The 23,748-nt window shown below is 40.9% G+C and overlaps 1 protein-coding gene across 9 annotated transcripts in view; it reads right to left on the bottom strand.

The window, feature by feature from the left end:
• Window positions 1-23,748, bottom strand: part of mast2 (microtubule associated serine/threonine kinase 2) — a 208,362-nt gene that overhangs the window by 168,652 nt on the left and 15,962 nt on the right. For 8 of the 9 annotated variants that reach the window (XM_046048968.1, XM_046048973.1, XM_046048975.1 and 5 more), the window contains exons 3-4: window positions 3,066-3,216; window positions 2,333-2,514 (exon numbers count right to left, since the gene is read on the bottom strand). In XM_046048968.1, coding sequence (XP_045904924.1) covers window positions 2,333-2,514; window positions 3,066-3,216 — 333 coding nt within the window. The remainder of the gene's footprint in view (window positions 1-2,332; window positions 2,515-3,065; window positions 3,217-23,748) is intronic. The other variant, XM_046048974.1, reaches the window with a different exon arrangement.

Genomic DNA, 23,748 nt, shown 5'->3' with positions numbered 1-23,748 from the left:
TTACTTAATTTTCCTCAAAGCAATTGTGATAAAAGATTTTATCATAATTGTTTTGAATGTTCTACCTCAGATTTGTGAAGTGATCCACTGTTTTGAATCAAGTGTTGAAAAGTTTAAACCACGATTAACCATCTGGTTTCTTCAACTTTAACTCAGGAGCAAAAATCAGCCTTTAAACTCGAAAGAAATAACGATATTTTGGCCATATCGTCCAGCCCTATCCTGGGGTATAAGAATAAATTTGACTAGACATAGACATTAGTTTGGGCTGCAAATAATGATTTATTATTAAATTAATCTGTCATTTATTTTCTTGATTAATCAATTAGTTGTTATGTCCAGAAATATGTCAGTGTTTCCCAAAGCCCAAGATGGCGTCCTCAAATTACTTACTTTCTCCACACGCCAAATATATTTATAGAGGAGCAAAGAAGCCAGAAAAGAGTCACATTTTAAGAAGCTGAAATTTGAGAATTTTCTTCTTTGAAAAAAAACAGACACTTAGGCAATTAATTTAATAGTTGACAACTAATCATTTAATCGACCATTAGTTGCAGCTTTAATCTTATTAGTGTCAAAAAATGAAAAACAAGGAAAAGACTGAGATTGATTTTTATTTTTCTTATTCCCATTAGGATTCCTATCATTCTTTTGGTGATGACAACAGCTGCTAATTATGAATTCTTTATCAACATTCCTCATTAGAGCTGAACTGACTGAAGCACTGTAGGCGAACAGGTGAGCAGATTTAATGCTTAAGTGATTAGTCAACATACTAGAAAAAAAAATATATATACACTACACAACTAAATTCCTTCATTTAAGTCATTTAGAGAAAAAAATCAGCCTGTGAGGAACGACTTGATTTTCTCCCTGTATTTCACCATTAACTGAAAACCTTTTGACTTTTTAATGTTTGTTGGTAGCAAAAAAGAGCTTAACATTTATTGGTTGCAACCCCTACAAACAGCTACAGACTGCAACTTGAATCTACTCTATAAATACCTATTCAGAGAAAGACAGAAGTAATACATGGGAAGCTTGAAAAAATTCATTGTTCGGTTTAATATGAGTGTGACTGAACCTGGAAAGGTCAACTCTCACTGCAGGACGCAAGTAATCCTCTCTACAACCAGCAGGGGTCAGTAGAGCCTACACACAAAGCAGCACACACACTGCACAGCAGCATTCATCGAGACTTCAGTCGTCTTGGTTTAGCAGCACTGCACTGTGCTGCATCTAGAGCCGTTACACTCACATGCAAGCAAATGTACACACATACACAAAAGTACACACTGCACACACCACACGCCATCATGTCTGCTCCATTTCCTCCTTTCAACGGTTTCTACGGCTGTAAAGTGCTCGTTTGCATGTGCGTGTTTCATGTTTTTATAACCCCGTGGGGACTTGAACCTGAATAGACACTAATCGATGGGGCCAAAAATTGAGGTACCCACGGGTAGCGAGGGTTAAGACTTGGTTTTAGGGTTCAGATTGCAATAAGGTCAACGTAGGGGTAGGCTAAGGGTTAAGGTTAGGCATGTAGTTGTGATGGTTTAGGTTACAGTAAGAGGCTTGGGAATGCATTATGTCAAAGAGATGTCCCCACAGGGATAGAGGAACAAACCTGTGTGTGTGTGTGTGTGGCTGGTGGCTCTAAAACACTGAGTCACCCTCAGTCTGCCTTCTCTGCATTCAGCTGGCAGAGTTTCAGGCCAACAGACAGGATCCATATGGAGCCAGACTGACTCACTGAGAGTCTGCAAACATCACACTGTCTCACTACATTTAATACTTTGTTTTAACAAAACCAAAGCCAAAGACTTTGCTGCGTAGTAAAGTCCGAGTCGGAAGGGGACACATGTAGGGCGATTTCTAGGACCGTTTCCATTATCCACGATGCATTACATTACATTTAATCATTTAGCTTTCATCCAAAGCGACTTACAATTGCTATACATGTCAGAGGTCGCACGCCTCTGGAGCGTGTCTGCTCAGACACAGGTGTAGTCACCAGAGTCTCTCACACCAAAGGCATGCGTCTTATCCACTGCTGCATGCACCCCCGATGCAATCAATATCGTGCCGCTCTGAATGTTAGCCATTTACTTGGTGATGACCCAGCATGGTCAGAACAATGCTTGTTATAGTCCATTAACATTTGGAAACTATAAGCAAATTTTTCCATGAATGGACTCTTGGCATAAACACAGAATGGCACACAGCCCGTGAGGAAAAGGCCATTTTCTTAATTTAAGAAAAATAAGTCTGAACCTGAGAGTAAATAGAAGATTATAAGACGCTTTGCAGTCTCTGTTTGTGTACTTACCAGGCCGGTGAGAGACGGAGCAGACTGTCCCAAGACTTGGCTCCTCATACGGACCAGGTTGTTCACCTCCCCTCCTCCTGCAGGCATTCCCCCGGTGGCCCCGGGCCCTCCAGAGGGCCCCTGCCAGGCCAGCTGACTCACCCCGGCATGCAGACTGCTGGACAGAGGCAGTAACTGCTTACCTGTGAAGCAGAAATGAGTTCAGTGATTCGCAGTCAGAACCGATTAAGATATGACCGGTCTCCTCCTGAATAACTGGATGAGATTCAAACTGGTTCAAAGTCAATTACAGCTCACATTAATCAATCACAATGCAGCTGAACACAAAAGACAAAAGAAACACAAAGAACAAAACAGTCCTTGTAAAAAAACATTATTATAACTAACCATAAAATTCTGAGCAGCTGTTTACCGTAGGATTTATCAAGTCACTTGACCTCGGTTTGGTGGTTAAACGATGGTGGAATTTTCACATTACAGATTATAAACATGGCAGATTGGTGCAGGATTAAGAACACAAGTGAGCACAAACCACAGGATGAACTCACTGGTCCTGTGGGAACGTGCCTGGATAACATTTACATCTCATGCTGTAAAATATTTTAAAATTCCAACTTGTTCGTTTAAAGATGAAAACTGAGTCACGACATCTTGATTTGATAAATATTTATGCAGAGATGATGAGAGCTGTTATTTTCCCGCCCGGCCGTGTGTGTGTGTGTGTGTGTGTTACCGGTCATGGCCATGCTGCTGCGTCGGGCCCAGCTTTCATCCTGGCTCAGCTGTCGGTGCAGTTTGGATTTCGTAGCAGAGGTTGCTGCAGGCGACAGGTCGGGGTTACTCAACTTCCTGAAGAGGAGAGGTGGGGGAGCCGCAAACTCCTTCTGGAGAGATGAAGAGGATGGAGAGAGAAAAGAACGAGAAGACTCTTAAGACTTTGTGTCAGGTCATATTTTGCTCATAGAGTTCACAAATAATCACTCATCAAGTCCAACAGTTTGCAGAAGGTCAGATATGTTGTTCAGGTGACCTTATAAGTCTTCCTTCATACAGGTCGCCATATTGAACGTTTGTCACTTAGGGATGCAACTAATGATTATTTTCATTATCAGTTAATCTGTCCATCATTTCCAGGATTAATCAAGTAGTTGTTTGGTAGAAATCTATTTGGTCATAGAGGAGGAAAAAACTAGAAAACATTTGAGAAGCTGGAATCAGAGAATTTGGAAATTGGAAACGATTAATGGATTATCAAAATAGTTGGCGATTAATTTAATAGTTGACAACTAATCGATCAACTTATGGTGTCAACTCAATTCTCAGCTACGTACAGAGTGTCCCTTTAATTTGTTACGTACCTTAGATTTAAAATTTAAATACTGTACAACTTTTACTGACAAATACAATTAAAAAAAATAAAAAGAATCAGCCCCGCTAAAGCTGTATAAAACAAAACGTACTGTAAATCCTAAACCTGGTTTCAAGTAAAACAGAAAAATCCCAGGACCTGCAGGACCTGCAGTCAGACGGCGTGCGGTCCCCGTGAAAGAGCGGGCTGAGAGCCAAAATAAAGTCATAAAACACAACGCTAACCACTCGCTGACACCCCGTCTCCTTCTCACATGGCCACAAACACACACACAAACACACACACACACTGTAATTGTAAAACGCACACCTGTTTTTGTCAGTATGCAACAGGAGCAGTTACAAGTCTAAGAGGCTTTTTCGGCCACAAAAACGATGTCACCAAACAGCTGCAGAACGAGCGCAGAGTCTGATTTATATTCAGTGTGTCGGACTTCCTCGACACTCAGGAAGGAAAATACAGTAGAGCCAACAAGCACACACACACACACACACACACACATATATATACACTGAAGGTCTGCATGTGGGGTTCTGGTTCCAACGATTTTGGAAACATCTGCTGTTACGATGGAAACGAGGCCTTGGCTGGGCCCATTTCCTCCTCTCTCTCTCTCTCTCTCTCCCCTGTGAGAGGACCAGCCCTTGACGAGACTTTTCCAGGAACATCTGGACGGCCCACGTTAACACACAGCTCCCAGATGGCTGCACGTATGAAAGAGCCTTAGTGAAAGCTTCCGTTAACTCTCCGCCAGTAAAACCTGAACCGGCCGCTCCCCCTGAAAATGACTAAAACACACTGATAAACACACACACACACACACACAGTGCAACCATGTGCGACCTTTATCTCCTTTCTCATGCTGGAGTAAATGATGTGCAACAGGCCCGTCAGCAAACTGCATCACATTAACTTATGAAAGTAACATGTGCTTCTTCCTCGATCACAGTCCCATGCTTAGTGCATCAGAGGATAGCTTCTCACTTCAGCTCTAGTCATGAAGGCCAGTATTGAGTGAGGACAGGAGTGGGCAATATGGATAAAATCTTCTATCAGCGATCAAAAGACGTTCTGTAAAATCAGTTGAGAAACTCTTAATGAATACAAGATGTCTGCTTTACCTAAAGCTGGGGTAGGCAGTTTGTTTTGCGTCTAAATTCTCCAGAGCAATCAATAAATCAAATGAAATGAAAATCTGGTATCTGTCGCAGGACTGTAATGAGCATGCCTACCCGTCTACCTGCACGCTCTCTCTGCCCGTGCACTTGTGCGTGACCGTGTGTTTTGGAGTAAAGGTTCTGCAGGTTAGGCAGGTAGGATTTTTTCGTTTGGATACTTTCACAATCCAACCGTAACTTTGTAGTTCGCCAACGTTCGCCAACCCCAGCTGTAATCCAGCAAATTAAATAAATGACAAATCAAGTCACTTCATGAGTTTGAAAAGGACATCATGTAAAAATCCAATTTGGCCAGAGAGCCGTAAGTCCTACTCAATAACAGTGAGTGCGAGGACGGACCTTATACAACACGAGATACCTTTCCTGTTTCCAAAGCCCGAGAAAACCAGATATCTGGGTTCAGAAACACAGACAATACAACTGATATTAACTACAGTGCTATATTTTCAGAATACTAGTTACAAAACACAACACTCTACAATTTTCTTTATTAAAATCTAATATTTAAAGCTTCCACAGAAAACAACATGATATTTTTACCAAGCAGCAGCTACAGGACGTTAGAGCCGCAACAATTAAATCGGTTAATTGTCAAAAATTAAATTAATCTGAATCTATTTTGATAAATTTTTAAATTCTCTGATTCTCAAGTATCAATCTTTTCAGGTTTCTTTTCTCCTCTGAGAGAGAAAACTGAACCTCTTTGGGTTGTGGACAAAAGAGGACATCTGAGGACATCATCTTGGGTTTTGGGAAACACTGATCGACATTTTTCACAATTATCTGGACGTAACAACTAATCGATTAATCGAGAAAATAATCAACAGATTAAACGATAATAGGGGTGTAACGGTACACAAAATTCAGAGTTCGGTATGTACCTCGGTTCTGAAGTCACGGTTTGGTTTATTTTCAGTACATTAAGGGGAAAAAATACTTACAATAATTTGCTGGTTGCTTTATTATGAAATTTTGTAAACATCAAAATTAGTTTACAATTGTTTAAGCAAACTTTTAAATTGAACATAATAAAATATATAAAGAAGAAATAAAATACTGCCTCAAACTACTACAAAGTTCTCCACTAATTAAAATATTCTCAAAAACAATATCACATAATAAAATATAATAATAAATATAAATAACTATGGATTACAGTGCAGCATTATCAAATCCAGCGTGTAGACAGATGTTCCGCAGATATTCAGTGCACATTTGTTCCGAAACGGTACCGTTACACCCCTAATCGATAATGAAAATAACCCTATAGGAAGCATCCACCTATAGATTAAATTACTATATATGGTTAAAATCACTATCACAATATTAGTCAAGAATGACTGGAAGCTTTTCCGGCAGATTGATCAGTTTTAGGCAGATTATTAAGATGGAGAGCGGTCAAACTTTTACTGCAGTCTGGATAAAAATTAAACCTCCAACAGACATATTCAGGGTAAACAATGGCTGCTGTTGCCAGGGATCAGGAATCAGAACACAAGCAATATTGATCATGTTAGTGGAGTCAGTAACAGCGGCTTTATCCATGAATATTAATCACAACATAAGTTTGTCATCTCAACATGTGAGCAGAGCAAAGAAGGTATTTCTCCTGTCCAACACCAGTGTTGGGGAAGATACTCAGAAATTGTAATATATTACTATTTACTTATTACTCTACTCTTTTATTACTTACTGTACTGGGAGATAAAAAGTAACTAGTTACGGTACTCGTTACGTTACTATATTTTGTCGACAACACAGCTATATTCTAACTTTGGACAGGTTTGTGCAGCGGTGTTCATGACAGAGAGGGAGCGCTGCACAAGGTGCTACACAAATAAATCAATGTAGGGGAAACGCTGCTTTCACTACCACCCCCCTTCACCCCAAACAAAGCAGTCTCTCCTGACTTTTTAACCAATATCATATTCATAACAGCAGCATGGAGTGTGTTCAAAACATAACGTTCCTTAACGCCACCGGCTGAAATAAAAAAATAAAGCAAGTAAATCCCGACTTTTGAACAGCTGTTTTTCTGCACATGTAGCCTATTTATAAAGAGCAGTATTCGGTATTTTTACGAAACGTTACGTTAACGCCGCTCTCTCCCGACGAGTCCAAGCATCAGTGACAGCAGCTGCCGGAGTTTCTTTCTGTAAGTTTCACGTCGCTGTGCGGCGTGACGCTTCAATAAATCAGATGTAGAATTGTTTGCGGTTGAAAGCTTTTTGCTACTACTAGTTACTGGGAAAAGTAATAATATTACAGTAACGCGTACTGTCCAACACAAAGGCCGATTGTTGTGCTTCATTGCTTTATCGTTGATTGACAGCTTGGGGTAAAGCAGCTCCATGTTTAATACGTGCTGAGCGCTGCAGCACACGGAATACATCTGAAGTCACATTCTGTGGGTCCCCTGCAGCTCTGTATTTAACCAGCAGGTGGCAGACACACAGCAACCTGCTGAGGGAGTGATTCCAAACAAACCGCTGCTTTGAGCCTCTTCTTCAGAGTGAAAATTTAATGTGCGAACATGCAAGACAGCTATGAGGTCCGCTGGTTTGTGATATACTGCAGCTGTCCCCGAACAGACTCGCACAGTCAGCTTTACAAGGCTTTTGCTATCAATATGCACTGCCAGACCGTCAGAGGAGGACAGAACAAGCACACATCAAAGTCTACAACACAAACCCCCAAAGGTCTGATAAGGTTAGTGTTCGCAGGGCGACTTGAGGACAGGACAGGAGGGTGTTTCATTTCCACAGCAGAGTAACATCTACTCAGGACGTCCAGGCTAATCCACAGAATTGGCACCAATTAAGGTCATTTGTAATGGATTTCTATCGGCTATATAAAGGCCTGATCCTGTTCTTCTTCCTTGTTTAGCTCTCCAGATACAGCAGCCCTTGTGAGACACTGTGTCATAACACGGATCAAACAATTCAGTGAATCTTAACTTCAGCAATAAAAGGACTTGCTGCTTGTGTCAACCAGTAAAGTGACACTACGGTGCTCTGTTCTCTGAGATCTTGAAGAGCTACTGTTGTAGTCCATTAAGCTGGTAATTGGCCATGCACTAAGCCTCGTCCTTAGTTGCGGTTACTAAATTGCCTAGTGACAAAAATGTTCTTTTAACACTCTAGACTTACTTTCAAACCCACAGGTCAGTTCTCTCCATACAAGAAGAGCTCCTTTTTTTGATGGCCAATTACTGCTAAGGGCTTGCCATATTATATCATTCACAATATAACGGTTTAATTTCTTAATATGATAAAAAAAAAAAATCCTATAAAACGACCGTTGCACACGCTGCAATAACAAGCGTGCCTGAAAATTAAAGTGGCCTTGCTACCAGGGTGAAAAGTGGAGCAACTTCAGCAGTGTGGAAGTGGTTTGGTTACAGACGATCAGATGTACAACAAACACAGTAATATGTAAGAAGTGCAACGAGACTGTAACTACAAAAGGGGACAGTACAACAAACACATTTCACCACCTCAAGCAGCAGCAGCCGGATGAGCACGAGGAGAGCCAGAAATGAGTGAGTTGTAAACCTAAATATTTTCCTGTATTTTCTCATAACGTCAAGAATATCAATAATGCAGAAATACCCTGATATTATTATATGGTCATATCGGCCAGACCTACTTACTGCACTGGTAAAGTGCATTAAAACTCCTTTAAAAACAGGACAAACATACTGACTGCACCCAGGTCTTCCTCAAGGTCAAAGATGACGATAACCTACCTTTTTATTTACAATAAAGTGCTGCCAAAAACATAATAAAATAATGGTAAAAATTATAAAACATCTAAGGCACAGGAGTGAAATAAACCACAAGGTTTTCAACTAAACCAAGATTGTGATTATTAGATTATATCTAATAATGTCACTGAACAAAGTGCTCAGCAGGGAGGAATTCAGTTTGTGATCCAACTTCCCTCTCAAAGACAAAAGTGTTTATGACAGATTGATTTAAAAGTTATTAAGGATAAAATATGCAAACATCATTTAACCCACCCAACAAAAACTAGAAACGCCCAAACAAACAATGTACTGTACATGTTCTCTTCCTCAAGACTGGGAGGGAAGTGAAACTAGGATTTCACAACGCTTCTTCTCCTTTTCTCATTCTCTCTTCCTCCCGGCTTCCCTCTGTGCCCGAGCTCCTGCTGCATCACATTTGGGCCGACATTAATCTTGTGTCACGTCCCGCGGAGAGCCGCACCACACTTTAATGTAAGATGTACCTCTACAATCTGTCGCGTGTCCCCTCACAGGGCTGAAACCAAGCTCCCAGCTGAGGGGCCCCTCTCTCACAAAAGCACACAAACAATACAAAGATAATGCAATTAATGGATCTCTATGAGTGGTCGTCTGGTGCATCACGTAGGCAGAAAGTAAAGCTGAATTCTGCCACCGACCGTACACTCAAACAGGCGGCGGAGAGCAGAGCAGCTCACGCCCACACAACAAAAAAAAAAGACAGACACAATTAATCTTGTGTATTGTTTTGTTGGCAGCAAAGGAGGCCAGACGATCCAAAATGTGATTTAAAAACTCTCCTGGCTCCAGAGTGTGTTGACGGTTAATTCAATGAGCTGGCGGCTGAAGAAGTGCTGGAGAATTATTACCACAATGGCTTGGAAGTGAATTTTAATGCAGCAGATGCAAATGCACAGCACAGCACAGGGAGATAGATGGGTAGACGCTACACAGCAAAGTGCACCGTGTGCAAACAAGGATTGTTGTTCGAGTTGTTGTTTTTGTTAGCTGGTTTAGTGTGTGGGTGTGTAGGCTGACCACCAGTAAAGATCTCGAGAGTTGTCTCAACATCGGAAGAGACAGTGACAGCACATTTAAACATTCAGCACTGTTTTTCATTTTTCTTTTAATCTTTACTGAGTGGAAACATTTCCCAAGCTGTCCTTGCTACCAGAGGACCCTGATTTCTGCAGTAGGGCTGCCGCTTGATAGTCGACCAAACCGTTGAGAAGAGTCTTAGTCGACCAAGTTTTCATTGATCAGTTAGTTGCAGAAAGAAAACAACCTCAAACTCCATGCAGGAGTTGTTAGGGCCAGGACGAAAGGGAACAGTTGCAACACGGACATTTTCTCCAATAAAGTGGACGTCGCGGGCACTTAACCGCTTACTGCAGCAGCCTTTAGCTAGTTAGCTCAGTTAGCCGTGCAGCTAGCCCCCCCCCAGTGATGACCGTCCTGTTGTGACTGAATACAGAATCTGATGGAGGCCGGTTTGACAACAGGGAATACAAAACCGAGGAATCTGACTGCGGGGACAACGAAAATACAACGGGATCAGGCGGGGAGGCGTCAAGAGGGAGAGGAGTGAGTTAATTTGTAAATAACGTTAAAAATAATCCATCGTGTTGATAAGTCCGTGAGCATTTGTTCCTGTGGAGTTGGAAGTTATTTATTCACGTGTTTTGACCAGCAAGACAAACGAAAGGTTCAGTCTCCTCGCTGGTTGTTCCAACACATTCAGAATCATTACCACTCGTCGTTAAAGGACGGCTCGCTGCATGCCCAAAAATATAAATATATTTAATTATTATCTAGCTGATTAAAGGCTTAAACTATTGACTAATGTGTGTGTTTAAAGACTTACTGTACTGCTTTTACATAACTCAGCTTAAATACCAAAAATGATGATCCTTAGTAGCAGTAAGTACCTGAACTTGTCTTCATTGCATCAAAGCTTTAATCAACTTGGATCTTATTTTCAATTGTCAAAATCATTTTTGAGGGTTAGAAAAACATTGTCGTTTTTGTCGCCTATTAACTAAAACAATATTAGTGCTGCAGATGTTCAATATGTTGTTCAGAATGCTAAATAAAATCTGACCGTAGAGACCAGAGATTTTCCATCAACACAGCTGATAAGTAAACTCTCATTACCCTGGGGTGATGTGATTCTGTACACAGATAGCTAATCAAGCAATAGCTCACGACAGGCCGTGGTATATGCTTATTATATCACAGTTAAGGGGGCGTTGTTCGCCCCGACGGTCACCAAGTATGGCAAAAAGAAAGTAGGCTAACAGACGCACTACAATTTGACTTTATTTCATCAACAGACATTTCTTTATGAATACAAAAAGTAGTCCCGCCAGGCTACCGGTAGGCTACATAGCGCATGACGGCTGCTAAGCAAGATACATCAATGGTTAGAATTATAAGAACTATTTATTTATATTTATTTGCACGTTGCCCTTTGTCGTACAGCCACTAAAAACTGTCCAGTGTCAGTACATTGAATTTGGTAACTTGAACTTGGCCATAATATGCTTGCTACTGTGTACCGGTGCCTTTAATAGGCTATTATACCTACTATAAAGGGCTGAATTGGGTCTCTCCTTGAGCAATAGTCTTTTGAACAGGCTACTGAAACTTAAACTGCAATATCGCAGACATCTGGAGCGAGTAGTGGACTGCTGTGTGTGTGTGTGTGTGTGTGTGTGTGTGTGTGTGTGTGTGTGTGTGTGTGTGTGTGTGTGTGTGTGTGTGTGTGTGTGTGTCCCTCTCTCTCTCTCTGTAAAATCTGATCTGCATCAGATCGCGTTTTAATACCAGGTGTAAATGGGGCGTGAGACCCCCACGAAGCTCAGCTTATAACTCGAACCCTGTTTGTCGCGAAGTGATACGAATCTATGCGAAGGAATGCGACGTCACACCTGTTGTATACGCTCATTATATCACTACTATGAACCAATCAGATTGCTTGATTTGAGCTACACGTTTTATAATGGTATATATACTGTGTGTGTGTGAAACGCAATTTGCACTTTGGTGACAGCAGCTTCTCCTCTGGGAATCATCATCACTTGTTCTTCATCATCACCTCTAGCTGTGTCTAATGTCTCAGCCATCCTACAGCGTCAGCAGAAAGACACATTGCGTAATTACGACATTGTTTACCTCAGTGTGTCTCATCTCAGCCTCTCACGTAACTCGACAGTACGCTTAAGAAAAACATTCCATACGAATGATCCGTTCAGTGACTCATGTCGGTGCTGCTATGAATGAATGATTTTATTTGACGATTTAAAAAACACATGTAACATAGCACTCACAGAGGATGAAAACACAATAAAGCCTGAAAGGAATTTCCATTGTGTTGCTCTAGTATAACACTGAACACACCCCAAGATAAAGCAACACAACAACACCACAACAAGCAAAGACAACACATATAAATAGAAGGCGGTGGGGTGGTGGCTATGTCAGCGTGCTCTTGTTTTCTTGGACAAGTTTTTTAAATATAAGTATTTAAATATGCTAGATGGATCTTTGTAAGCATTTATTTAAGGCCACTTTAAACATGCAATAATTGAGTATTTTGGTATCATATACATACAGGGAGCGATGGGGAAAGATGCATCAAAAGGTATCTTAAAAAATAAATAACTCTCAAATAACTATCAAAATTAATCACAATCACAACTGGTGCAAGAAAAAAGATTTTTGGTCCCGTTTGAATGTGCCCTGAATTACACTGAAGATATTTTTGCAAGTCAAGAAAGTTTCTCAAACTGTTGAAGTATAAAACTGTGAAAATATGTAATTAGAAAGACTACAAACCCAAAAGTCAAGTATGTGACTGAAGCTAACGTCAAAGAGCTTCCATGTGTAGATGATGTGATGAAAGGACCAGGAGACGTCGGATTTAACGCGCCAGGTGAGATACATCTGTGCGTGGAAAATAGTTAAGTTCCCTAGCTGGTAGCAAGCAAGCAATGAACATTAGCTTAGCATTACAGCACTAACATGTCGGTGACGTATATTGTGCAAGACGAGAGATGACCTTCATTGAGCGGTTTCACTCAAAACTAAATGTTACTTTACTGTTTTGTGTGTTTTTGTTTCTGACTTGCAAAATTATTGTTTCAATTGATAAACATCATGCGTGTAATTCAGGGCAGCGAGGGCACATATAAATAAGGAACAAAAGAAGAAATAGGGTCCCATGAGCTGGAACTTTGGCTTTCTATTTTCAAAATATAAGAAAATACATTTGTGATATTAGACTGGCTCAACACAAGGCTCAGGTGAAAGTTTGAACTCTACTGGAAGAAAGAACACAAAGTTGAATGCTGCAGTAACTACGCATTACAAAACATACAAAAATACTGAAAACCGCCTTGTACAGTATGTAGAAACCTGCTCTTTGTCGAGTCCAAAGACATTGCAACCAGTTCAATTAGTAGCCTATGTAGTTGCCTTTCAGCACAACTAACTTCTCAGATATTTCTGGTGTTAACCGCCTTTTTAAAACCCTGTAAAATACCAATTGCAAAATAGTTGGTGCTGGTTGGCGTTGGTGCAAACTGATGAGCAGACAGTACACTCACAGTACTGTCCGTACTTGCTTCATTACTCCACCACTAACCCTTCAAAGGCACAATCTAAGAACGGTCACTGCAGATCTTAATATTAATCAACAGCGTTTATCAACTTGATGTAATCTAAACAACGTTGTCCTACCAAACTCCAGTCTAAAACAGCAACATTTTGATGGAAATCAGGAACTGTCTGATAGAAGAATAAGTAAACAATTCCAGCTGTTAGTACATTTTTGGATACTTAGTTTCACATATTTTAGTGGATAGTTTACGTTTGGTCCAAACACATTATGGTTAAGTATTGATATCCAATAAACAACAGAAATTTAAGAGAAAACAATATTGATGATTGATTAATCAGTAGTTTTTCAAGCAAAACTTGCTTCACATTCAGTGACAAATGAAAAGCATTCTCTCTTCCAACACTTGCAACAAAAAATTGTTTGTTCAGTAGAGAGCTGAGAGCAAACCAATTTTTTCTTTGGCCAAAAAGAAGCTATTTCAGGACATCATGTTGGGTAGACTCAGAAGCATTTTACACAAATGTCTGGTCTTAATGATAAATGAAAATTCAAGGTACAAATAGATCTTTCCATGGTGTCATCTCCCATTAACACACAATCCTTTGTTTTCCATGTAGATACCAGTGCAAATACAATACCAAATTTATAATATTCAGTTTTTCATTTATCCAAAGAATATTTTGTGAAACCAGAAAAGTTTTTAATTGATCAGACTAAAATATCCAAAACCTTTGCTAAAACCGAAAGATTTGAGATAGGTCTATAATTATTTTTGTCAAATGGATCACCAGCTTTCAGTAACGGCGTGACGTAAGCCTGTTTCCATGGAATAGGCACTGTATCTGTGTAAATGGCAAGATTAAAGATGTAAGTGAGTGGCTTCGCTATAGTTTCTGCCGCCATTTTTAACAAAACAAGACAAAGTCCATCTGGCCCCGCTGCCGCTGTCAATGCTCTGCAAAACGTGCAAAACATCGGACTCCAAGAATGGTGCGAGCTCGAAGGCCAAAGAAGAAATGGAAGAAGAAACCACTTCCCCTTGTAGTGTCTGGGATCTAGTTTCAGCTAGGGGTAAAATTGTTCCAAGCTACCTGTGAGCTGTGTTTTCTTTAGATTGACTCATTAGACTCATCATAAGATTGATTCTTTAGTGTGTCCTCATCTCAGCAGTCCATATGACACGCCCTGGTCTTTCAAGTAACTCCAAAGTAAACCATCCGTAGTCACGTAATGAACTTATTTCAACCAACACGATGTTTTCCTAAACCTAACTAAGAAAACTTTCATGCCTAAATCTAACCAAACTGCAAATGTACTGTAGGGTACTACTGCATCAAATACTGACGCTCCATCTGGCTTTTTCAAAGCGTCTGTATTTGACGCCCCGGGGATGGGACAGGCTAAAATATGTGTGACTTGGTCAGAGAGAGAGTTCTTACCCACTTACCCAGAGTCAGAAACTAATATATCTCTTAGGACAGACCTGAACGCATTTGGTGCAGTGTGAAGTTATGTCAAACAGCAATATTTAGGCTGTCTTGGCTTAACTGTCTATGCGATTGCTTAACTGAGTGTCGATGCGATCAAATAACATAATGATGATCCCATAGGCATCCAGGAATTGAGCGAAAATAAGCTAGTAAAATAAGGAGGAGTGAGGTGGAGCCTTTTCCTGAGCTTTATCTGAGGGGAGGCCCACATTCTCAGACTTTGAGTTGTCATAAAGAAACGTATGTTAAAATTCTATGAAGAATCAAAGGACTGCTTTCAACACGTAAGACTACTACAATACTAGGACCCTTTTCAGATTTGATACCCAGCCCTAGAAACAAATGAGTGAGGGGAGTCAAAGGCAGACAAAAGTCTGAACCCCAACCCTGCTGACTTTGCAGTGTGTGTGTGTGTGTGTGTGTGTTGCTGTTGGAGGTAAACATCAATTAACAGTCTGAATTTAGAGAATCAGGCCTGTTACATCATGACATTAATCACATGTGTGTCTGAGCAGGATTACATTGCATCATTTCTGCTTCCTGTCTGTCTGTGGGTGTATGCCGGGCTGCAGCGCAGCGTCAGAGCTCAGTGTGAGTGAGTGTGTGTGAATACATGACTGGTAATCAGAGGTGATACAAGTGCTGATCTGTTCCAGCTGTGTTCAAGCTGGAACAAGGCCAAAAAAAAAAAAAAAAAAAGGAGGGAGAAAAATGACAGAGAGAGAAAAATGTGAGGAAAGGAGGCAGAAAAAGGTAGTCTTAGTAGTCTGACAGATGTGAATGATGGAGGGACATGCAGGGAATGTAGGTAGGCGTGTACGGTGAGCCAGGACAAAATGTGGAAAACAGTTTGTCCACACGCAAAAGCAAGAACTCCAAAAACAAAAGCCAAAAAAAAAAATCCTCAGTCCCCCGCATAACAACAGGGAGAACAACGTGATTTAATGAGCCTTAAAGCCACAATCTAAAGACTAAGTTTGGTGAAACTCTCATTCGTGTCCCGACATGAAAGAGAACTGTGGGGAATGCCAACTCTGATTTTTGTGTTTCCGTAAAACAACCGCAGGTCAAACTTGAGTCAATCTAAAGAAAACACAGCTCAACTTGGCTCCTGGCCTTACTAACGCCATGCCAAGCATGTCTACTCCAATATAAGCAAACGGTTCTTCTTAATGACACTTTAAGTGGGACTAAATGTTCCTTCAAATTCCTTCAAGTACACATAAAAGATCTTAGCACACATAGGTTTGTTTGGGGGGGAAATTAGAGAAGCAAAGCACACCGCTACCTCACGCTGCTCCCAGTTCTACAATAGAAAGTGTTCCAGGTTTCAGATGATAGATGAATGGATGGATGATTCTTTTTTCAACACTGATTCAGATCTGGAACCAGGACTAGAGGCAAATTTATAGTTTCTGTGTTTGCGTTGTTCCCGTTGAGATCAGTATCTGTGCAAAGGAACAGAGTTTTATGGTTAATCAGTAACAGCACAGCATCCTCACTGCCTCGCGGCGCTGTTGTTAGTGGCAACTCGGCACGATTACCTCTGAATTGACTGTGAATTTTTCCTCTTTGAATGAAATTCAGACCTTAAGGCAAAGGAAAACGACCTGGTCTGACTTTTCTTTCAGGTCTGTTCATTTCAGACAGAAACCGACAGCTAGAGAAGTGAACACAGTGGAGCCGTTCACTGGACACAGTATGCAGGCCAGCATATCAGTCGACTGGGACCGACACAGATCAGGAACTCAGACAAAACATGCAGACCATTAGGAACATTTCCATACTGCTGAGCAAATGCAATAAAGATGCATTTCAAATACATGTTCATGGTGCAGTAAAAAAACATTCATTTCCTATTAACAGTCAGTCCTACAAGACTCTACTCCACTAGGAGGGCCTCCGTCCTCCCTCTATCAACGCAGTGAGTAGGACGAGCCGGAAAGGCGTAGGAGGAAATGCGATGCTACCAAGCCGACCAATCACAGTTCTTGTGGTCTGCTTCGCCGCGACGTTACATTTTTGGGCAGTCAGGCTATGGCGTAGGGCACGGCGCAGGGCACGGCGTAGGGCACGGCGCAGGGCACGGCGCAGGGCACGGCGCAGGGCACGGCGCAGGGCACGGCGTAGGGCACGGCGCAGGGCACGGCGTAGGGCACGGCGCAGGGCACGGCGTAGGGCACGGCTGATGGAAACACGTACTAAATAACATTTTATTTTACTTGAAGGTTGTAACAATAAAATGGAAACTCATGACTTCCCTGCTGCACTCGAGTGGCACTGGCAACAGTATTCCATGTTTTAAAAGACATATTCCATTTACAGCAATATATTAAGAGTTAAATGTTAACTTTCAGGCAGTCCATCAGGTCCTGCTTAGCAGTCTACTATATCTGCAGGGCAACCCTGGTTTATCTAGCATGCACCTTATACAAGCAGGTGAGTAAAGGATATTGTCGGTGTATTATGTGTTGCATAAAAAAAAAAAAAAAAAGGTAAATATTAGGTTGTTATGGGGTTTTACAGACTGTCAAACGTTCTGTTACATTTGACTAAATTATATGTTGAAGTAAGAAGATCATAATTAATATTTAATTAAAAAAGATATTTCTGAAATTTCAGGCCTTTTAACAACCTGCAACATGTATGTAGTGCATCACCTGTGTTTGTGCATTTGAAAATCCAGCTTAATAATAAATAATAATAATAATAATCCTTATTTGTAGAGCACTTTTCAAAAACAAGTTACAAAGTGCTTTAACAAGTGTAAAGACAATAATACCCAAATATTCTGGTTACTAGTGGTTTCACATGCAATAAGTGCTGTGACATGAATCATCAGTGAGTGTGTTTTTAGATGGCTTTCATTTGCTGAATCATACAATAAAACTCATTACAGCTGAACAGAAGGACGATGAGACAAGAGCACAGGAGAAGAGGTCAACTCTGGGCCTGATTATAATGAAGATTAGGTTATACAAGTGTTTAATTAGGGACTAGCCTAATTAATGTACTTCAAATAAAGGTTGGTGTGTTTGTATGTTAGTGTATAAAAAAGGTCAATCATCCATCGAGCTCTGAGGAGATCTTCTGGATTTTTTCCCCCCACTTTTTTTGCTAAGGTTGGTAATCCCACATTTCTAAATTCAAGTTCAGCCCAATATGCAATATGTCAAGTGCTTAGCAAAGTAAAATGCATGCCGTGTTTCTGACTGCCCAAACAAATACCTAATGAGCCATGCCAGAACACTGTGAACAGAGCGGTCAGCTGGCAATGTGAGGTGATAAAATGTCAGCAAATGCAGCTATGTAGCTTGCTGTGTATGCCCATTCTGTATTTTTTAGTGGGTTTACTGCAGTTAATATTCTGTCTATGTGTGTTCTGCAGCTGTCAGAGCAGAGATCCCATCACGGCAGGTAGCGTGGGAATCTTTAAACTGTAAGCCCCAGGTTAAGGCACCCTGCTGGGGAGCACCTGACCACCTCCAGGGACCTGTTCAAATGCCACTAAATGATCTCTGGTCTTTCCGTGAGTCCACCAGCTGCAGAAACAACTCCATCTACCTTACGTTACGGCTGGGGGAGATAAGAGACCTTCTGAGGAGACTCCACTGCTGGGTCATGTCTGCCCTCACAAACACACACAGCGTGATCAGGGAAGAAGAAAAAGAGGGAACTTGTTATGTCATATGGTCATTTAGAGATGGTTTCTGTGATCTGACTACATCATGTTCTCAAACCCATAATGGAGAGCTTTAGGAGGACTGGACTGTCCCTTTTACAGTCCACCAGTCTGTGCTGGATGTGCTAAAGCCCACATGTGTCCTCCACCAATTGATGTAGCTAGACGGGTACACGGTTAACTAGAAACATATCGAATTTTTATATCACTTGTTTTCATTTGAACGGCCAAGGGCAGTGCTGAGGGTGCAACTGTGAGTACACTTGACAAAGAGTTTGTAACGGTCAGCGATGTTTTTCGTTCACTTTCGGCATCAAGCATCCCATTGCACCCGGAACAATCTGAACACTATCTGTTAGGTGAAGACGACGGTGGAGTGAAACAGAACTCCAGACCAGAGAGACTCATTCACTACGTCAGTGTTAGAAAACTCCTGACATCACACAAAGCTCTAGATAAAGCATGACATACTGCAGAGAGTAAGAGGTTACCAAAAAAATAAATAAATAGAAACAGAGGAATGATAAATGAGCTGTGTGTTAATATGAGGTCAAACTCAGCAGGTGCCCTCCAGCCTGTCTCCTTTAACGCCTCTTCACCCAGTGAGGTGACCTTCACTGGCCAGCGCAGTCCCCCCGGGGAACCAGAGGTAAATAAACCACCGCTGAACCACAGTCCGGATAACAAGACGGTTGCTGTGGATCTCTTCATTAAAAAGGGGGAAAGGTTTGGAAGCAGCAGCGAGAAGAGACAGAAAAGAGGAGTGAAAATGTTACGGGCGGGAGGTTTCTTTGTGAACAGTGGGTCGCATTCAGAAAATGTCACGCTGTAAAATGTCACACATCCCTCTTCATCCTCTTCCTCTTGTCTGCACTCAGCAAACTGTCTGCGCCGGGACGAGCTAAAGGCACACAAAAGGTTGCATTTTTTTCCTTTTTCTTTCCACGGACTGTTGCGAGAAAGTGGTGACGCAAGACACACATCTGTCATTTCAGTCTTCACAACGTCAGCGTGTTTGCAGAATTTAATTATTTTGCAGGGAGAGGATCAGAGATGGAGCGATGAGAAGTGAAATAAACTGAGAGGGATTATTTGGATTGTGGATGTAATGAAAATGTTCCGTGTTGGCCACCAGCTAGACGTGAGCTGATCGCTTTGTCATGGATGATATGGAACAGATGGGGACAGCTCTGTTTTCAGAAAGAATTCACTAAGTATAGACTAGGACTGGGTATAAACATTGATTTTCAAATCCCAAAATTGCTCTTTGCATCTGTTCCTTTTCTCTATAAACATGTACATTTACACTAAATGTGTAAGCTGGTACAGTTTTATTTTCCTTGTTTGCATGTTTTGGGCCACAATTTAGCCTATTATTTGATCTTAAAGGAATTTTTTTCTTCAAAGAAAACAATAATGTTGCTTACATGTCGAATAAAAAGAAATTATATTTCAGATGGACTTTCATAATTATGCAATATTGGTTAGTCTAGTGTATTATAATCTTTAAGAGTCAGTTCCAATTAAATCAAAGAGAACGGAGTCAGTATATCTGAAATTGAATCAAAACGAGAGACTGTACAGCTCTAGTTATAGACTATAGATATAGGAACTAATCACAACAAAAACAATCTTGAATCTATAAATATCAGAAAAATTGTGAAAACAACTGACCGCAATTTCTCAAACCTCAAGATGAGGGCTTCGAATTGTTAAATTTTGCTGACCAAAACCCCAAAACACAAAGAGCTTCGGTTTACCGAATCTGAGAATCTAGTATTAGCAATTTGCTGTGGGAGTTTTGCTCCGTTTGCACTTCTAAAATTTTAAAAATGAGTAAAATCTGGAAACATCAGGTGCTGTGCAATGCAGAGAAAAATCTTCCTGTTTTGGTTTTACAGCAGGCTTCAAAATCCATCACTTACTCATGAATAAATGATGGCATGAACACACACACACACACACACTCTACAACCATTAGCATTTAGATCCGCCATTGCAAAGCAATGAGAATAATAAAAAGGGCTGAGGAGTTAAATGGCTTTTCATACAGCTGCTGCCACAGTGATAAAGCTCATTAAATGCCTGGCTTTGACCCAACCGCACAAAGAGGATGTTGAAATGGGCGTGTCATTCTCTCAGTGTGTTCATATGGGAGGTGTGCTGTGTGCAAGTGCATATGAATGAGACTACAGCAGTGACTGAGCTGGGTACAGTCTTAATGTAGAGACACCAGGTCAGGGTATCTGTCTGTCTGAGACTCCAGACAGAAATAACATTTGGAATTTTCTTCATACTGTAAAATACTGAAGCTTAGTAGCTTTATCGGATTTTAAAAGATGCAGTTAACAAAATCTGTAATTTTTCATCATGTAAATTTGACATATTTTTCTCAGATGATAAATAGAAAAGTTTGGGGTAAGACAGAAACATTTTTGTAGTTCTTAATCACCAAAGTGTTATGATTTTTACTGATGTAGACACACTTTGAAAAGCCTCAGTAACATTAAAAAAAAGTAGATTTAGAAGTTGTCTAGTGTCTAGATTGTGAAAAAAGACTTAACGTCTTTTCCAAAGTATGGGATAATTTCAAGCTAAAAAATGTTGTTGTTCTCTGACTGGTTAGTCTGTGAGTTTGGGTTGTAACGTTACAGTGATATGACAGCTATGCAGCTGAACCCGGTGCCGGGAGCGCCAAGCTAAAGTATTTCTTATCCGATTGTTCGATGAATTGATGAAATAATCTGTAGAATATTTGATTACTAAAATCATCGTTAGCTGCAGCCCTAGTTTTACTACTGAACGAAAGAAGATGATGCTTCTTTAAGGCCAGGGTATGCTTGAAAAGAAAGAGACAATCGCTATATAGAAGGGAGAGATTATTATTTAATTAAAACACATTTAGACAGTTTCTCCTTCAAAGACAGACAATGACAGAAGTAGTCGTGTGAAAAAAACTCTGCACACCTGGTGGCAAAGGTCATTACATTATAATAACCTTGCAACACACTCAACAATGTGTTTTATAAAGGGACTCATTTCAAACATAAAATTGTGCTCCATTTGTTGTCTCTGCAGCTCTTCCCACCTGCCAACACCACCGTGAGCGCGGGATTGGGTGGGCATCTATCAGGGGGATTGACAAAGAGAACCTTGTCAGTGAACATTAGCCTGGCCATCACAGTCAGACGCCTTCCCCCTCCCAGCGGCTCCTTGTTTAGAGGTTGAGGAACCAGCAAATTGGATTTTCACAGCTCCACTCTGCTTAGCATAAACTCCCTGCTCTTCCTATTCATGATGTAACGTGTCTGCGTCGGATTTCAAAGACTACACAACTGGGGCAGAGGGTGGTGTAATGGCCCAGAGCGGTGTCCTCGTTAGGGTTTTCAGCCGCAGATAAAAGGAGGATCTTGGAGGAAGCATGGAAGACGCAGTTCTTGGTTTATTTATACATTCAAAAAGGGCACAAGTGTCTCGCAGTGACATTTTTTAGAACGGCGCTATCAAAACTTCAGCCAAGGTTTTGGTTTGTTGTTCATTAACCAAAACTTAAATTTAAAGAGCATCAATTTTATTTTTCTATTCTCCGAGTGTGCTTATGGTTCATTTCAGAAACATTTCACCACAACATGTAATTACAAAGCCATCCCAGTGAATTTATCCAATTACGTGTTAACTTCACTTTGAAATTTTGAAATTTTTTACCAATTATAATGTTCTGTAGTGTCGTCAAGTCGTTTCAAAATAGGGTTTTAAATGCATAGTCTTAAGCAATTCTAACATTTATTATCCAAAATATGTTAGAAATGGACAAAAATACATACTCAAAAATACTGGAAAGAAGGGCTGGGGCAGACGCAAAGATCCCTTATCAGCTGCAGGGCTCAACGCTAAACTTTTTTGCAACTGCAACAATTTACTTTTTAAACAAAACATACTAACAGACTCAAACATGACGTGCTCTCTCCTGCTGACAGCCATTTAATAAAAAAAAATGTACACAGAGCAGCGAACACAAGTCGCCTCTATCCTGACTGACATGTCGCCATGGTAGCAACTTGTCAATCACAAGGTAGGTAGGTCATTTTACCATTATTTCTAATGAAACCGGACTTCTTTTTGCAACCAGTGGACTCGCCCCCTGCTGTCCCGACGTTACTTTTTACTGGCCCCGGGCCATCAGGCCACCGTTATTGTCCAGCCCTGAACTGTCAATTATATTATTTGTATAAAATGTGTTATGACTGTTTTCGAAAATCTGTTTCATTTTATTTCATTTCTCTACATTTTTACTACTTCAGCTACTTCCAATCTTAGATGTTGTTGTAATGCATTTGTTTTCTATATGTAAAGTACTTAAAATTGCCTCTGTGTTTGAAAGGCTCTACACAAATAAACTTGCCTTTCCATAAAGACCATTTGTAAATTTTGTATGATTGATTGGTCATATGATTCCTTCCTTCCTGTGATGTGTGGGCAGCTTGACGAGCGATACTGAAGCAGGAGAGAAGGCCTTCAATGAAATGACGCTTGGACGAGCGCGAGCAGCCCATTCAGAGCCGATTTCCAGCCAGTTAACTCAGGTTTTCATTGGCCTGGACTGTGAGGATTACACAGTATTATATCTGGAAACTTAAAGCCTCTGGATTCATCACCAAGTCAAATCATGCCTGCTAAACTTCACCTCCTATCAGAACCGAACGGTATTTGAACTCATCGAGATGCACCTGAACCTGATAAAAAAGCTGACGCATGTGTGATGAGATCGATGAAGAGTTCCACATGTTTTAATCATCATCTTCAGTCTGGCTTTGGGTCTAATGACACTGTCTCTCTCACGCTACCCAGAGGAACAACAATCAAGCGCTTTCACAAAAGCTACACTCCTGCATCCAACAGACTGCTGGAGTGGAATCCATCTTCATTATTGGCCGTGGCAAGCCATTACTTTTCCAAAGCACAGTCAGGCTCTCTCAGGCTACGTAGTACAAAGCTAGCATGCTACATTATTCCCATAGGGGTCCTGCTGCGCTTACTGCCAGTATAAATGTGTGGTTTGGACGCTGGGTTAGCGCGGTTAACCAAGCGCTCTCTGTTTTCATTCTTGGCCCGGCCCGTCTGTCAAAGATCAGCGAACATAGAGAAGGATGGAGTGTGTTTTGCAGGTCTTCATGTTGGTCCTGAACCCTCCAGTCCTCCCACCCCCTCACCTCCCAGATCAAGGAGGGTCAGCAGTGGTGGTTTTTAAGTTATGTAAAACAAGCCTGGCAATAATGAGCTAGAATTAAGGAAATGTCCTGATTTAACTTT

Source organism: Micropterus dolomieu, linkage group LG05 (assembly GCF_021292245.1).
Source record: "Micropterus dolomieu isolate WLL.071019.BEF.003 ecotype Adirondacks linkage group LG05, ASM2129224v1, whole genome shotgun sequence".
NCBI classification, from domain to species: Eukaryota; Metazoa; Chordata; class Actinopteri; order Centrarchiformes; family Centrarchidae; genus Micropterus; species Micropterus dolomieu.
This window is presented reverse-complemented; position numbering and strand designations above follow the sequence as displayed.